This window comes from Myotis nattereri, assembly GCF_964212035.1.
Source record: "Myotis nattereri genome assembly, chromosome: 3".
NCBI lineage: Eukaryota > Metazoa > Chordata > Mammalia > Chiroptera > Vespertilionidae > Myotis > Myotis nattereri.
In genome coordinates, this window is record NC_138077.1 from 73,720,039 (window position 1) to 73,733,743 (window position 13,705).

General features: G+C 38.9%; 1 protein-coding gene across 1 annotated transcript in view; it reads left to right on the forward strand.

The window, feature by feature from the left end:
- Window positions 1-13,705, forward strand: part of CBLB (Cbl proto-oncogene B) — a 246,578-nt gene that overhangs the window by 148,399 nt on the left and 84,474 nt on the right. Inside the window, exon 9 of the mRNA XM_081086562.1 lies at window positions 413-544. Within this exon, the coding sequence (XP_080942688.1) occupies window positions 413-544 (132 nt within the window). The remainder of the gene's footprint in view (window positions 1-412; window positions 545-13,705) is intronic.

A 13,705-nucleotide genomic window follows, 5' to 3' on the forward strand; every position in this document is an offset into this window, starting at 1 on the left:
GATCGGCTGCCTCTTGCACGCACCCTACTGGGGATGGAGCCCTCAACCTGGGCATGTGGCCTTGACTGGATACAAACCTGGGACCCTTCAGTCCACAGGCTGACACTCTGTCCACTGAACCAAACCAGCTAGGGCTCACTGTGACTTTTGAAGCAAGTCTTTTTCTAAAAGAATGGTATAAAACATTAAATAATCCCAAGTAGTAAAAGAGCTTATACCGTTGCCTTTTAATAAAAGCTCAAATCCTTAAAAAAAAATTTTTTTTGTAGACCAAATTACCATTATCAATTTAAAACATGTCGCAAATGGCAACATAATCCTGACAGGAGCAAGTCATGGTATTTGAGAATATTTAATGTTAACAGTTCATGCAAGAAATAACATTAATGTTACTTTTTTGCCCAAATTGCAGGAACAATATGAATTATATTGTGAAATGGGCTCCACTTTCCAGCTCTGTAAAATTTGTGCTGAGAACGACAAAGATGTCAAGATTGAGCCCTGTGGGCATTTGATGTGCACCTCTTGCCTTACAGCATGGCAGGTATAATCCAGGTTTAATTAGCAACTTGAATTCTCCCTTATATTCCTTAACAATATCTGTCTTTTCAGTTTTCTTCATCTTGATTCAGGAAATAATACTGAGAAGTGTTTTGTGTGAATAGTTGTTAAGAAAATTCATATGTTTAAGTTTCTTTTATGTAATATATTTTTGTTGTTTTTATATTTCTCCTTTTGCATGTGTAAGTTTATATTAGTTTTAAGTAGTCCTTCTATAACACTATTGATTTCAAAAAGTCCCTTATCTATTACCAATTAACTACATTTACATAATTTACTGTAGATCAGAATCTACTTATAGTATGTCAGATTCCAAAGCAAAGTAAACTCCAGTAGATAGAGCATAGGTTGATATATAAACCATACCTCTTCTCCTGAGGCGGTGTAGCTCCTGTCTCACACATGTCTATAGTTGCTCCATAAGGCTAAAATAGGAAAATCAAACAGGACATGCTTCTGAAATACTTATAGTTCCCACAGAAACAGGCATTAAATTTTTCAGTTTACAGAAACAGAATCTAAGATAAATTGCAGAATCTAAGATAAATTAGGCAGATGTTCAATAAATATAAATTGATTTGATGTTTTTGAATAAGACCTAGAGAATAATTGGTTTCCCCAAGGGCCTTCTTACCTGTTTTTATCTGTAATGAAAGGTGAGATTTTAAAATGGCTCTTTGGACAGATTTCCAATTTTACATATGCTCCAAATACCAGAATATATTGCATATCCTCCAACATCCAGAATACTTTCATCAAGCCATTTTTAAACTGCTGTTCAATATAACCAATGTTGAAATGAATATTGTTGATGGGGTTTAGTTAGAAAGGAAATAATTAACTTTCAAGCCTTTTTAAAGACTTGCAGTTGAGTATGTAATTGACATCCCTACCCTATTCTTAAGCCCTCTCAGTCCTGATCTTCTCTCCACCCCAGAAGCTCTGCCCTCCTGAGGAAGGAAGCCTTAGGTTCAGGGAAGGGTGCAGACTAGAGGAGCCGTGATGCCTGCTGAACTCATTACTTGGTAACAAAATATAATGACTTTCACTTTTTCACCATCTTATAAAAAGGTCCTCCTACTTCCTGAGAGGATACTTAAAAAATGTATGAAGAAAAAGAGGAAGACCTAGGAAATGAATTACAGTGCAGTTACGTTTTCAAAGCCATTTCTGAACTCCTGATGTCTTTGTAACCTCAGTAAAAATTGTTGAACATTCTTATACTTCTCTCTTTTAATAGGCATCAAGGTTCTATTTTACTTTAGTTTTCCTTGATAGCCTTGCCATGATTTCCCTTTATTCCTTCATGATGTTGGTGAATTTTACATAGTGTAGGAGAAGTTGCAGGAAGGGGGATGCTCAGAATGGTGTCAGGAAGCTCATTCTCATCTTCTGGGCACATGTTTAAGTAAGTTATCTAATGTAATAAAAGAGAAACATGCAAATTGACCGCACTTCTGCTACGCCCCAAGCCATGCCTACCAGCCAATCAGAGCAACTATATGCAAATTAACCCAACCAAGATGACAGACGGCAGCCACGGAGCTGGAGCAAGCAGGAGACTTGGTTGCCCTGGCAATGGAGGAAGCGAAGCTTCCCGCCTGACCTTCCCGGCTGTGGGCTCTGCTCAAGGAAACAAAGTTTCAATTATAGAAGATAAACAAATCCCAGACACCTGCTTCCAGCCAGCCTCCACCGGGAGCTTGGGTGGCTGGGGGCCGTGGCCAGCCTGAAAACAGTCATCAGCCCCTCACCCAGGCTGGCCAGGCACTCCAGCGGGGACTCCCACCCTGAAGGGGGTGTGGCCAGTCTGTAAACGGCCCTCAGCCCCTCACCCATGCTGGCCAGGCACCCCAGCGGGACCCCACCCTGATCCAGGACACCCTTCAGGGCAAACCAGCCAGCCCCCATCCATGCACCAGGCCTCTATCCTATATAATAAAAGGGTAACATGCAAATTGACCCTAACAGCAGAACGACTGGGAATGACTGGTCACTGTGACACACACTGACCACTAGGGGGCAGACGCTCAATGCAGGAGCTGCCCCCTGGTGGTCAGTGCGCTCCCACAGGGGGAGCTCTGCTTAGCCACAAGCCAGGCTGACGGCTGCCAGTACAGCGGTGGTGGTGAGAGCATCTCCTGCCTCCTCAGCAGCGCTGAGGATGTCCGACTGCAGCTTAGGCCTGCTCCCCGCTGGCAAGTGGACATTCCCCGAGGGCTCCCGGGCTGCCAGAGGGATGTCTGACTGCCATCTTAGGCCCAGTCCCCGGGGAGGGGGCCTAAGCCAGCAGGTGGTCATCCCCTGAGGGGTCCCAGACTGCAAGAGGGCACAGGTCAGGCTGAGGGGACCTCCCCCTCAACCCCCCCAGCAGAGTGCACAAATTTTTGTGCACTGGGCCCTTAGTGTTAACAATAATGGTTTGCAGACTTAAAAATTTCTTTTTATAAGTAACTTACTATAAATTTAGTTAAGCTGGTAGAAGGCAAAACTGTTTGCAACTGTGTTTCAAATGTATTGGTAGAAAGTGCTAGACATGTTTCTGATGTGCCACATTGACTGGGATGGGACTACTTATGGTGCTTTGCTTTATTTGGTACCCACTCAGCATTTCAGGGCAAGGATTAAACTGACTGAGGCAATTATGTGTCACCCTTTGAATTGACTTAGCTTTGAGTGTGGTAGTATGGTTCTCACAGGTACAAAAAAACTAAACATTTGCATTCCTCTCCAAAGAACACCAAAATTTTAGGCTGATATAAACTCAGAGTACTTTGCCTCCTTGGTTGGCCTGTGCATTTCAGCCTCTTCTCGGAGCCCTGGTCTTAGAGCAGAGACATGCAGACAAATTGTAGGACCTGGCAGCTTTAACTTGATACTTACCTCATACTAGGAAGTTGTGGGTTAAAAGTTCCCATGAGTTTGGCAGACACCTTTGGTTAACTAAGGTTATTGTTGAAAGCATTGTACAAAATAGCTGTTTACCTGTGGCCTAGGGAGAATAAAAGAGGATGGCTGGATATAAAAGAAACAAACAAAAAAGATTTCATTTTACTTTCTGTATACTTCTTGAAAGAAATATATCTTTTAAAATGTCAGGACCAATACTATATATTTTACATAGTAAGTTTGTGAACTATTTGCAATAGGTTGTTATGTGCAAAAGACGTGGGACTAGTTCCCAGTTTTCATTGGTGTTTTATTACTCTTTGCACTTTGCGTCGCCACACCTTTTCTGTGTTTCACTATGCATTCCAGATGGTGCAGTTCCTCTTGCTAGTAGCAGATCAATTCTTTGATTCACTTCATAGTTTTTCATTCTGGCCTAATGGTCTTATATGAGGATATGTCCAGTCATATTCATAAATTATTACCATTTTCTATTTCTCTGTTTTACTTTGAAATAATTCTGTTTTACTTTTAGAAATTGAGGAAGTGCATCAATTGCCAAGCACTGAAAACAGTCTGAGTAAAATTTTAGAAGGAGCTATAGTAATAAAGCAGTCATTTACTAAGTAAAGTAGTCACAAAAGATGACAAATTCAAAAGTACTCAGGTTGAAATAATTGAAATAAATCACACTCATGGCATTAGATATTAAAGTTATTAACATCTTTTTTTTATTAATTAAATCTTTATTGTTCAGATTATTACATTTGTTCCTCTTTTTCCCCCCATAACTCCCCTCCACCCAGTTACCACCCCACCCTCCTCCCTCACTCCCCATCCACTGGCCTCATCCATAGGTGCACGATTTTTGTCCAGTCTCTTCCCGGATCCCCCACACCCCTTCCGCCCCCCCCAAGAATAGTCAGTCCATTCCCTTTCTATGCCCCTGATTCTATTATAATCACCAGTTCATTCTGTTCATCAGATTATTCACTTGATTTTCAGATTCTCTTGTTGATAGATGTGTATTTGTTGTTCATAATTTGTATCTTTACCTTCTTCTTCTTCCTCTTCTTAAAGGATACCTTTCAGCATTTCATATAATACTGGTTTGGTGGTGATGAACTCTAGCTTTTTCATATCTGTGAAGCTCTTTATCTGACCTTCAATTCTGAATGATAGCTTTGCTGTATAAAGTAATCTTGGTTGTAGGTTCTTGGCATTCATTACTTTGAATATTTCTTGCCACTCCCTTCTGGCCTGCAAAGTTTCTGTTGAGAAATCAGCTGACAGTCGTATGGGTACTCCCTTGTAGGTAACTGACTGTCTTTCTCTTGCTGCTTTTAAGATTCTCTCTTTGTCTTTTGCTCTTGGCATTTTAATTATGATGTGTCTTGGTGTGGTCCTCTTTGGATTCCTTTTGTTTGGGGTTCTCTGCACTTCCTGGACTTGCAAGTCTGTTTCTTTCACCAGGTAGGGGAAGTTTTCTGTCATTATTTCTTCAAATAGGTTTTCAATATCTTGCTCTCTCTCATCTTCTGGCACCCCTATAATTCTGATGTTGGTACGCTTGAAGCTGTCCCAGAGGCTCCTTACACTATCTTCGTATTTTTGGATTCTTTTTTCATTTTGCTTTTCTGGTTGGGTGTTTTTTGCTTCTTCGTATTTCAAATCGTTGACTTGATTCTTGCAATCCTCTAGTCTGCTGTTGGGTCTCTGTATAATATTCTTTATTTCAGTCAGTGTATGCTTAATTTCTAGTTGGTCCTTTATCACAACCTCGAGGGTCTCATTAGATTTCTTGTAGATCTCATTAAGTTTATTGGCAGTTTCTAGAAAATTCTTGAAAAACCTTAAAAGTGTGGTTTTGAACTCTATATCCAGTAGTTTGCTTTCCTCCATTTCTGTCATTTGTGTCCTTTTTCTTTGTCTCCGCATTTTTTATGCTTCCCTGTGTTGATAAAGTGGTTTTCTGTGCTGAGTGTCCTCTAGGGCCCAGTGGTTCAGCCTCCCCAATTACCTGAGGAGGACTCTCTTGGTGCACCCCCTTGTGGGCTTTGTGCACAGTCTTGTTGTAGTTAAGCCTTGATTGTTGTAGTTATCACTGGGAGGAATTGACCTCCAGGCCCATTGGCTGTGAGAATCAGGTCTGTCTGCAGTGGGAGAACTTCTGTGTTGGAGTCACCCCTCTGGGGCAAGACTTGCTTCAATGGGGCTTTGGTGCTCACTGAGTCTGCCCCCTGAGTGTGTCCTTTATGGTTCCATGGGGCTGCAAACTGGATGGTCCCACTCTGACCTCTGAGTTTCCTGGCTCCTGGATCTCTAGGGAGGTGCTAATCTAGCCTTTGCCTGAGGCTATCCAGCAAAAGCCTCCCTGCAGGGCTTGGGCGGGGCGGGTCCCACGGGATCAACAGGGTGGGGCTAGCAGTTATGGCTTCTCTGTCTTGCCCTCAGAGGCTCTGCTTCTCAGTGTCCTGGCAATCTCTGCAAGCCCCTCCGAGGGAAAGCTGCCCTCGAGTTCCGACCGATGCCAGACAGTCCCGCTTCTCCCGTATGAGTCTAGGTCCCTAGAGATTCGCCCGGAACTGGAGCTCAGAGCCCGAGACTCCCTCCCGATTGAAAACGACAACCGCACCCTCAGCCGCCAGCCCGCTCTACATGCACCTCCGCACCTTAGTATTTTACTTAAGTACTGCACCTCCTCTGAGTCTCAGTATGCTTTTCTCTTTCCTTCTAGTAGAATTTCCACTCAGCCAGCCTTCCTGTCGTTCTGGATGATGTCCGTTCGTCTTTTAGTTGTATTTTTGAAGTGGTTGTTCAAGGCAGCAAACTCCGGTGTTTACCTATGCCACCATCTTGGTTTCTCCCCTAAAGTTATTAACATCTTAATCAGATCATAGAATTTTGCATATAGATTAATGAAAGGTATGCTAAGGAATCATTTCAGCATTATTTTTTAATTCTTCCCACATAAGACTGTTCGTGATTAATAGACATTTTTCGGTATATGTTCCTGTGAGCTCTTACTTCATTGTATTCATATCGTAAACATTTACATATTTACCTGTTTCTCCTCTAGAGTGTGGATTGCTTTACCTATTTTAGAATCCTTCTCACTGTACGAGCATGCTACCCACCTACACATTGGTAGTTACTTAGTAAATACTTATGACTATATCCTATAGGTTTTGTAAAGGAAAGAGAAGAAGGGGGCTAGATTACATTTAATAAAAAGACATTGATACTGTAGATCTATTGGGAAAAGCCTTGTAATGTCTTAGTTCTTTCTATTTCTCTTCTTAGAAGTAGCTGTAATCTTTTCAAGTAATTTTTATCATGCTTAAGCTGAGAATGCATCCTAAGAATTTTAAACCTCGGATCTAACCCATTTGTTCTGTTCAGTAGCTATGTGATTCCCTTCAACTTTTCACATTTTTACTTCTTCCACTTATTTTTGAGCCATGTTATTTTACTTCTTTTGCTTGCAATAATACACTACCCTAGAGGCAGTAAGACCAAGTTTCTATTTTATTGCATTTTACACCAGGAAACATGCATTGTGACCCCTTGTTCCAAGTTTTTTCCACCTTGAAGAAAATTGTTCTTAGGCCAAGGTTTGAGAATTCCAGAGTGATATTCCATACATAGTCTTAGTGGTAAAAGGAAACTTCAGCTACTGAACATTTCTACTTTGGGTAACCTGAATATTTCTACATTCACATACAGATTTCACACCATGGTGCTTCCTGCTAACCAACATATCTGTTTGGCAGCTTTCATATTGTTGTATGAACAGCAGTGTTTGATGATCATTTAGACATGTGATTGCAAAATGCCCCATTACTAAGTAAAAATAAAAGTCTTGTAATGTCAATAGTTGACAAACATTAGCTATTCTAAAATCCTCACATTGTAGCCTCAGTGAGCTGCTCACTGAACTTACCTAATTGATAGTTAATATGAGAACAAAGTTAGTGAACATTTCCATAGTTCTACAATATATTGCCAAAAAATTGTATCTAAACTTATAGATGTAACTAAAAATGAGTATTAAGTCTCTGTATAGAAATGCATGTAGTTAAAATAATATGACTCATTTGCAACTTTCTCATTTGAAATGGTACAGGGCTAGAGTCCATATTTTCTTTTTTTTAAATATATTTTATTGATTTTTTTACAGAGAGGAAGGGAGAGGGATAGAGAGTTAGACACATCGATGAGAGAGAAACATTGATCAGCTGCCTTCTGCACACTCCCCACTGGGTATGTGCCCGCAACCAAGGTACATGCCCTTGACCGGAATTGAACCTGGGACCCTTGAGTCCGCAGGCCGATGCTTTATCCACTGGGCCAAACTGGTTAGGGCTAGAGTCCATGTTTTCTGACTTGAAAGCCAGTGTTTTTGTTTTATATTCTTACTCACTTTTTTCTGTGGAGAAAAAAATTAAGTTTTTATACTTAATTATGCACAGGAATAATTTATTATTTTGTTTCTCTTAACTGGGTTGGTAAAAGCAGCAGTGGATTGTTTCATCATCATTCCGCAAGATCTCAAATCCATTCATTCATTCACTCAGTTATTTATTTAGGAAACATTCCTCAAGCCGCTGATATTTCCCATGTTCTGTGCTAATCTCTGAGCTAAGAAAAGCACTAAGAAACAGCCCCTACCCTCAAGTTAAAATGAAATCTGTATGTTTTATAAAGGGGCATGATATTAATAATTACTTGAAATGAACATCCTGTTATCCTTCAAATTTAATTATGGATCTGAGATATTTGTTGTCACTTTCTATTACCTTGGTTGACCGTGCTCATACGGAAAAGATTTTAAAGGCTGCATGTCTGCCAAGAAGCTCTGATAAATCTGTCCGAGTCCAATAGGAAAGATTAAACCCTGACCATAAAACATTGTGCCTGTGTGAACTTTTAGCAAGTCATTTTTCACCAGCTTTACCTACCTACTTTAGTTTAATTGAAATTCATTGGAGACTTAAATATTATATAATTAACAGAAACCCTAAGAAATGCACAGTAGCAGTGTCAGTTGTTACAGGCTGCAAGCGGTTACTCTTTAATTGCTGTCATAATGGCCCATTAGTCATGCCTCAGAAGGGAAGGGGTGTCAGATACTTTTTTCTCCTGAAACATCTGTGTTATTTAATAAATTGAATAAGCAAGCCAGAGTTTGCACAGAATACTAAATAAGTTGAATAATCACCTCTCTAGAGGCATTCTTTGAAACAGTATCTTGCTGGGTGTGGCATTTCTGTTCTACTCTAGGTGGTAAAACTGGGATGGTTTTATTTCAGGTCCACACTTTTCCTCGGATTTTAACAAAAAAGTTTTCTTCTTTAGCCTGAATTCCTGTACATTTTCCTTTTTGTAATAGCATATTGTGCATCAGTGATATTGCAGGGTTACCACATAAAGTGTGAAGTAAGGAATAGTTTTCCTTCTATGTTTTTTCCTATAATCTAGATAATGGCTTCTTGGCTAATGAATGGCACAAACTTTAGGCTATGCTCCTCAAATATTACTATCAAAATAAAAATGGGTACACATATATCAATTGGATTTGCAGTCTTATTTTGCATTACTGCTAAGGATTTTAATTAATTAAAAGGAAGATTAGTTTTTCCCTGTGATTTTGCAAAATAATTTAAAGAAAGACATAGGAGCCTGCAAAACAGTAATTCACAAAAAAGTCAATAGATGAAAATCAATAAGCTCTAATTTTAATATGACATGTGATTTAAAAGATTTATGGATGTTCTGTATTTAGACATTCATAAATTGCCAGGGGAAAAATAAATGTGTAGTTCTCTAAGAGAGATAAGTAGCAGGCACCACCACATTTAAGGCAATCCTATATAATAAAAGCCTAATATGCTAAGTGTCTGGTCATCCGGTTGGCCGTTGAACCAATCAAAGCATAGTATGCTAATGATTTGCTAAGGCTACTCAACCACTCACTATAACGTGCACTGACCACCACAGGGGAAGATGCTCTGACTGGTAGGTAAGCTTGCTGCTGGGGTCTAGCTGATCATGACTGAACGAGATGGGCCAGACACACCCTGGAGCCCCCCTGTGGTCCCTCCCCAGCTGGCTAACCTCCCGCATCCCTCCCCAGCCCTGACCCTTCACCAATGGGGTCCCTTGGCCTGGCCTGTGCCCTCTCGCAATCCAGGACCCCTTGGGGGATGTCAGAAAGCCCGCAGGCCAGGTCAAGTACCCCACTGGTGCACAAATTCATGCACTGGGCCTCTAGTAAGAAATAATTTTTTGTATCTTCAAAAGCAGCCAATTTCTAGCGAAATTTCTAGTGAAATTTTGTAACCTTGGTACTGCAAATAATATTTACTTTAAGACTGTTATAAATCGGTATTTATGTCTTTGATTACATGTTGTGTCTTTTTGTATTTGATAAAAAGTTGGAGCTCCTCTTTTACTTTGGGATTAACGTAGGGCTACTTGAGTTGTCCAAAAATGTTATATTGATGTCATGAACTACAGTTTATAATTCTATAGATGACAGGAATGAAAGGCATGAGACTAATATAAATAAATTAAATTTGATAGACAGATGCTTGTCTCTGAATCTAATGACTACAGTAAATAGACACTCACTGTATTATGCTGTGCCTTGCTGTACAGTAGCAGATATTGGCACTTTGGAAACATTTTCAGTTGCCTCTAACTAGAGCCTCTGATAGGTGTTTTAAAAGTTGGCTCCATTAAATAAAATGCTTTCAGAATGCCAACTCTCATAAGCTTCATGCATTGAAGTTTTAAATTGGATTCTAGCAATAAATATTTCCAAAAAAGCTCGTACTATGTAAAAATACATATGTCAAGGAATATTATAATTACTACAACAAAGTTTGCATCTTCATATTAAAAGTTGAAACTTTTCAGTTAGAGCAGCAGTTCTCAACCTGTGGATCGCGACCCCTTTGGCGGTCAACTGACCCTTTCACAGGGGTTGCCTAAGACCAGCCTGCATATCAGATATTTACATTACAATTCATAACAGTAGCAACAGTACATTTATGAAGTAGCAACGAAAATAATTTTATGGTTGGGTCACAACATGAGGAACTGTATTTATTTAAAGGGCCAGAAGGTTGAGAACCACTGAGTTAGAGAATACAGAATATTTATTGATTATAGTAGTTTCTTTCATTTGAAACTTGCAACTTGAACAAAATACTTTTTTTTCATTTTTGAATGATCAGTAGTAGGCAGCTATTTTTAAACTTTATTTTAACATAGGCTATGAACCTGAGGTAACATTCTGATATTATAATATCATATAGTGATAGCATAGTGATAAAAGATTAGGATCTTGCCGAAACCGGTTTGGCTCAGTGGATAGAGCGTCGGCCTGCGGACTGAAGGGTCCCAGGTTCGATTCCGGTCAAGGGCATGTACCTGGGTTGCGGGCACATCCCCAGTGGGGAGTGTGCAGGAGGCAGCTGGTCGATGTTTCTCTCTCATCGATGTTTCTAACTCTCTATCTCTCTCCTTTCCTCTCTGTGAAAACTCAATAAAATATATTTAAAAAAAAAAAAAAAGATTAGGATCTTAAAACAGACTTCTGGGATATAATTTCTTATTCAGTACTGCTGAACTGTGTGACCTTCCTCAAATTATGTAAACTCTCCATTTTCTTATTGGTAATATGTGAATAATTTTACCTATCTCAGGATTTTATGAGTTAATATGTGGATAGTGCTTACAATAGTGCCTGCAATTTTAGTTATTATTTCCTAATATAGTAACTGATGGTATCACTTTATGAAGATATTTCATATTTCTGATTAATACTTTATATACACTGATAATTGTGCAATTTTTATTTATTTTATTGACTTTAGAAGAAGCAGGGAGAGAGGGAGAGAAAGAGAAACATTAATATGTTGTTCCACTTATTTGTGCATTCATGTGCCGTGACCAGGAGAGATTGAACCTGAAACCTTGGCTATCAGGACAACTCTCTAACCAGCTGAGTTACCTGGCCAGGACCTGCAGTTTTTAAATTCATTTCATTTCAAAATGGGATTCTTATGAACTTCTTTTAGATGCTAAGATGTTTTCTCAGTTATCTTACTATATTCTTTGTTATTGAGACTGTTTTTATAGTAATTACTAGAGGCCCTGTGCCAGCCCACCCTGATTGGGGCTGGTTGGGGGTGGGGCCATGTGCGGTTGGCTGGCTGTCCCCACCCCCAATCGGGGTGGGGGGCCTAGATCGGGCCAGTTGGCCACCGCAGTGTGCATCATAGCAACCAGTCGTTCCAGTCTTTGCGGTCATTCCAGTGGTCTGGTTGCTTAGGCATATATATATATATATATATATATATATATATATATATATATATACCAACTGGAATTCACATAGCACTTTGGAAAGCTTTGAAATAATTTATCTTGCTTTATCTTTAAGATGTTCCTTAAAACATACATTCTCTCACACCGTACAAATAAGATGAAATGGCTTATCCAGTGTCACATAGCTGCAATTGGAGGGTGTAGTATTTCAATCCAATTGTTCTGATTCAGAAAGTCTGTATTCCTTTTCTGATTCACTGTTTTCATGAGCCTCCCAAATTAAAACTAGAAGTTCTAAGTCTAGATTCACCAATGTCTTCTCCCTTGCCCATCATAAAAGAGCACTAAACTGAAGATCTCTCCAACCCTGGGTTATTTAGTCTAAGATTACTATTAACAATCCTCATTCATTCTTTTATTTATTCTTTTAACAAGAAGTTATTGAGTTTCTGTGGGAAATATTATGCTCTGAAAATGCTTAGTATGGACCCAATTTACTCTCAATGTATCTATCTATCTATCTATCTATCTATCTAGTTACCTATTTATTTCTAATTGTTCCATGTTTAGAAAAAAGATTTATGGGAACTCTAAATCTACCTGGAGTATAACAAGGTAATGTAAATTAGACTATACAGAAACTACAAACACACAGTAAAAACATAAAACACACATTAACACGAGACTCATAAAGTCCTATGTATCCTCTCAGGCCCTCCATATATTGTATATATGTGAAGGTATGAAGTGCTTGATCTTAAAATGTGTCCTCAACTAATGATCCTGAGAGCAAATAAATTGTACTACATATAATGTTTATTGTAAAAAATGAAAGAAAGTACTTATTGAAGAGATAAAATCCATCTGAACAGTATTTAAAACAGAAAGGATATGGAAGGTAACCGACATGATGATAACGAGATGACTCTGGTAGCATTTATTAAGATTTTTAAATAAGATGTTATTAAGGAATGGTAAATTTGGGAGGGAAATAATTTTTTTCCTATTTTTTGTCAATGTTGATTTGTTCTCAGGTTACCTAAAGTTATATTTATATTTAATATAATTATAGCAGTGATTTTCAACCTTTTTCATCTCCATCTCCTGATATACATAAATTACTAAAATTCTGTGGCACATCAAATATATACTTTTTGCTGATCTGACAAAAGAAAAACTTGTATAATTTTTATTCATTCATGCCAAACGCTGCTTGTTGTCTTAGGTGTTGTCATTATTTTGACAATCTAAGGGAAAAGAGGTCAGTGCCCCTGACTAAATAGTCAGGTATTGCATGTTTTAAATATTTTTGTGGCAGACCAGTTGGAAATCGCTGATTTATGGTATTAATGGTTGGCATATATCTGAATGATTTTATTATGAGCATATTACATAGTTAAATTTCAGATGAGCTTAGTACTCCTGATAACTTCTGTATCTTTTGTTTTGGAGGTATTTCAGGAAGTGAAATCTACTGAGTCAATTAGAATGGTGGAGTCCCAAGTACTTCCTCTTAACATTCTCAGAATGTTAATATGTTGGAGGCTAGAAAAGGAGTTATTTATTGGTCTTTCTTTTTCTTTAACATATGCTTCTTGATCTTGCATTAACTATATGCTGACAGAAACATTATTTTAATTATTGATGCCCAAGCTGATGAGTTATTATATGCCTGTGGAAGACATCCCGCATGGGTAGTCAATCAACTATTTAACAGAAACCAGGGCAGAGCACCAAGGTGGCATTTGAGAATTTATGGTGAAACTTAATTTGCATATGACAGTAGTCAGTTTACAGCGAAAGAGGGTGAGTGAAGTCCTGTTACAGTAAATACCACTAGGGAGGCACATTTAGCGCAATCTGTTTGCAAATCAAAAAGGATGTACCTTGCAGCTGTTGTTTTGATCTAGTGGATAAT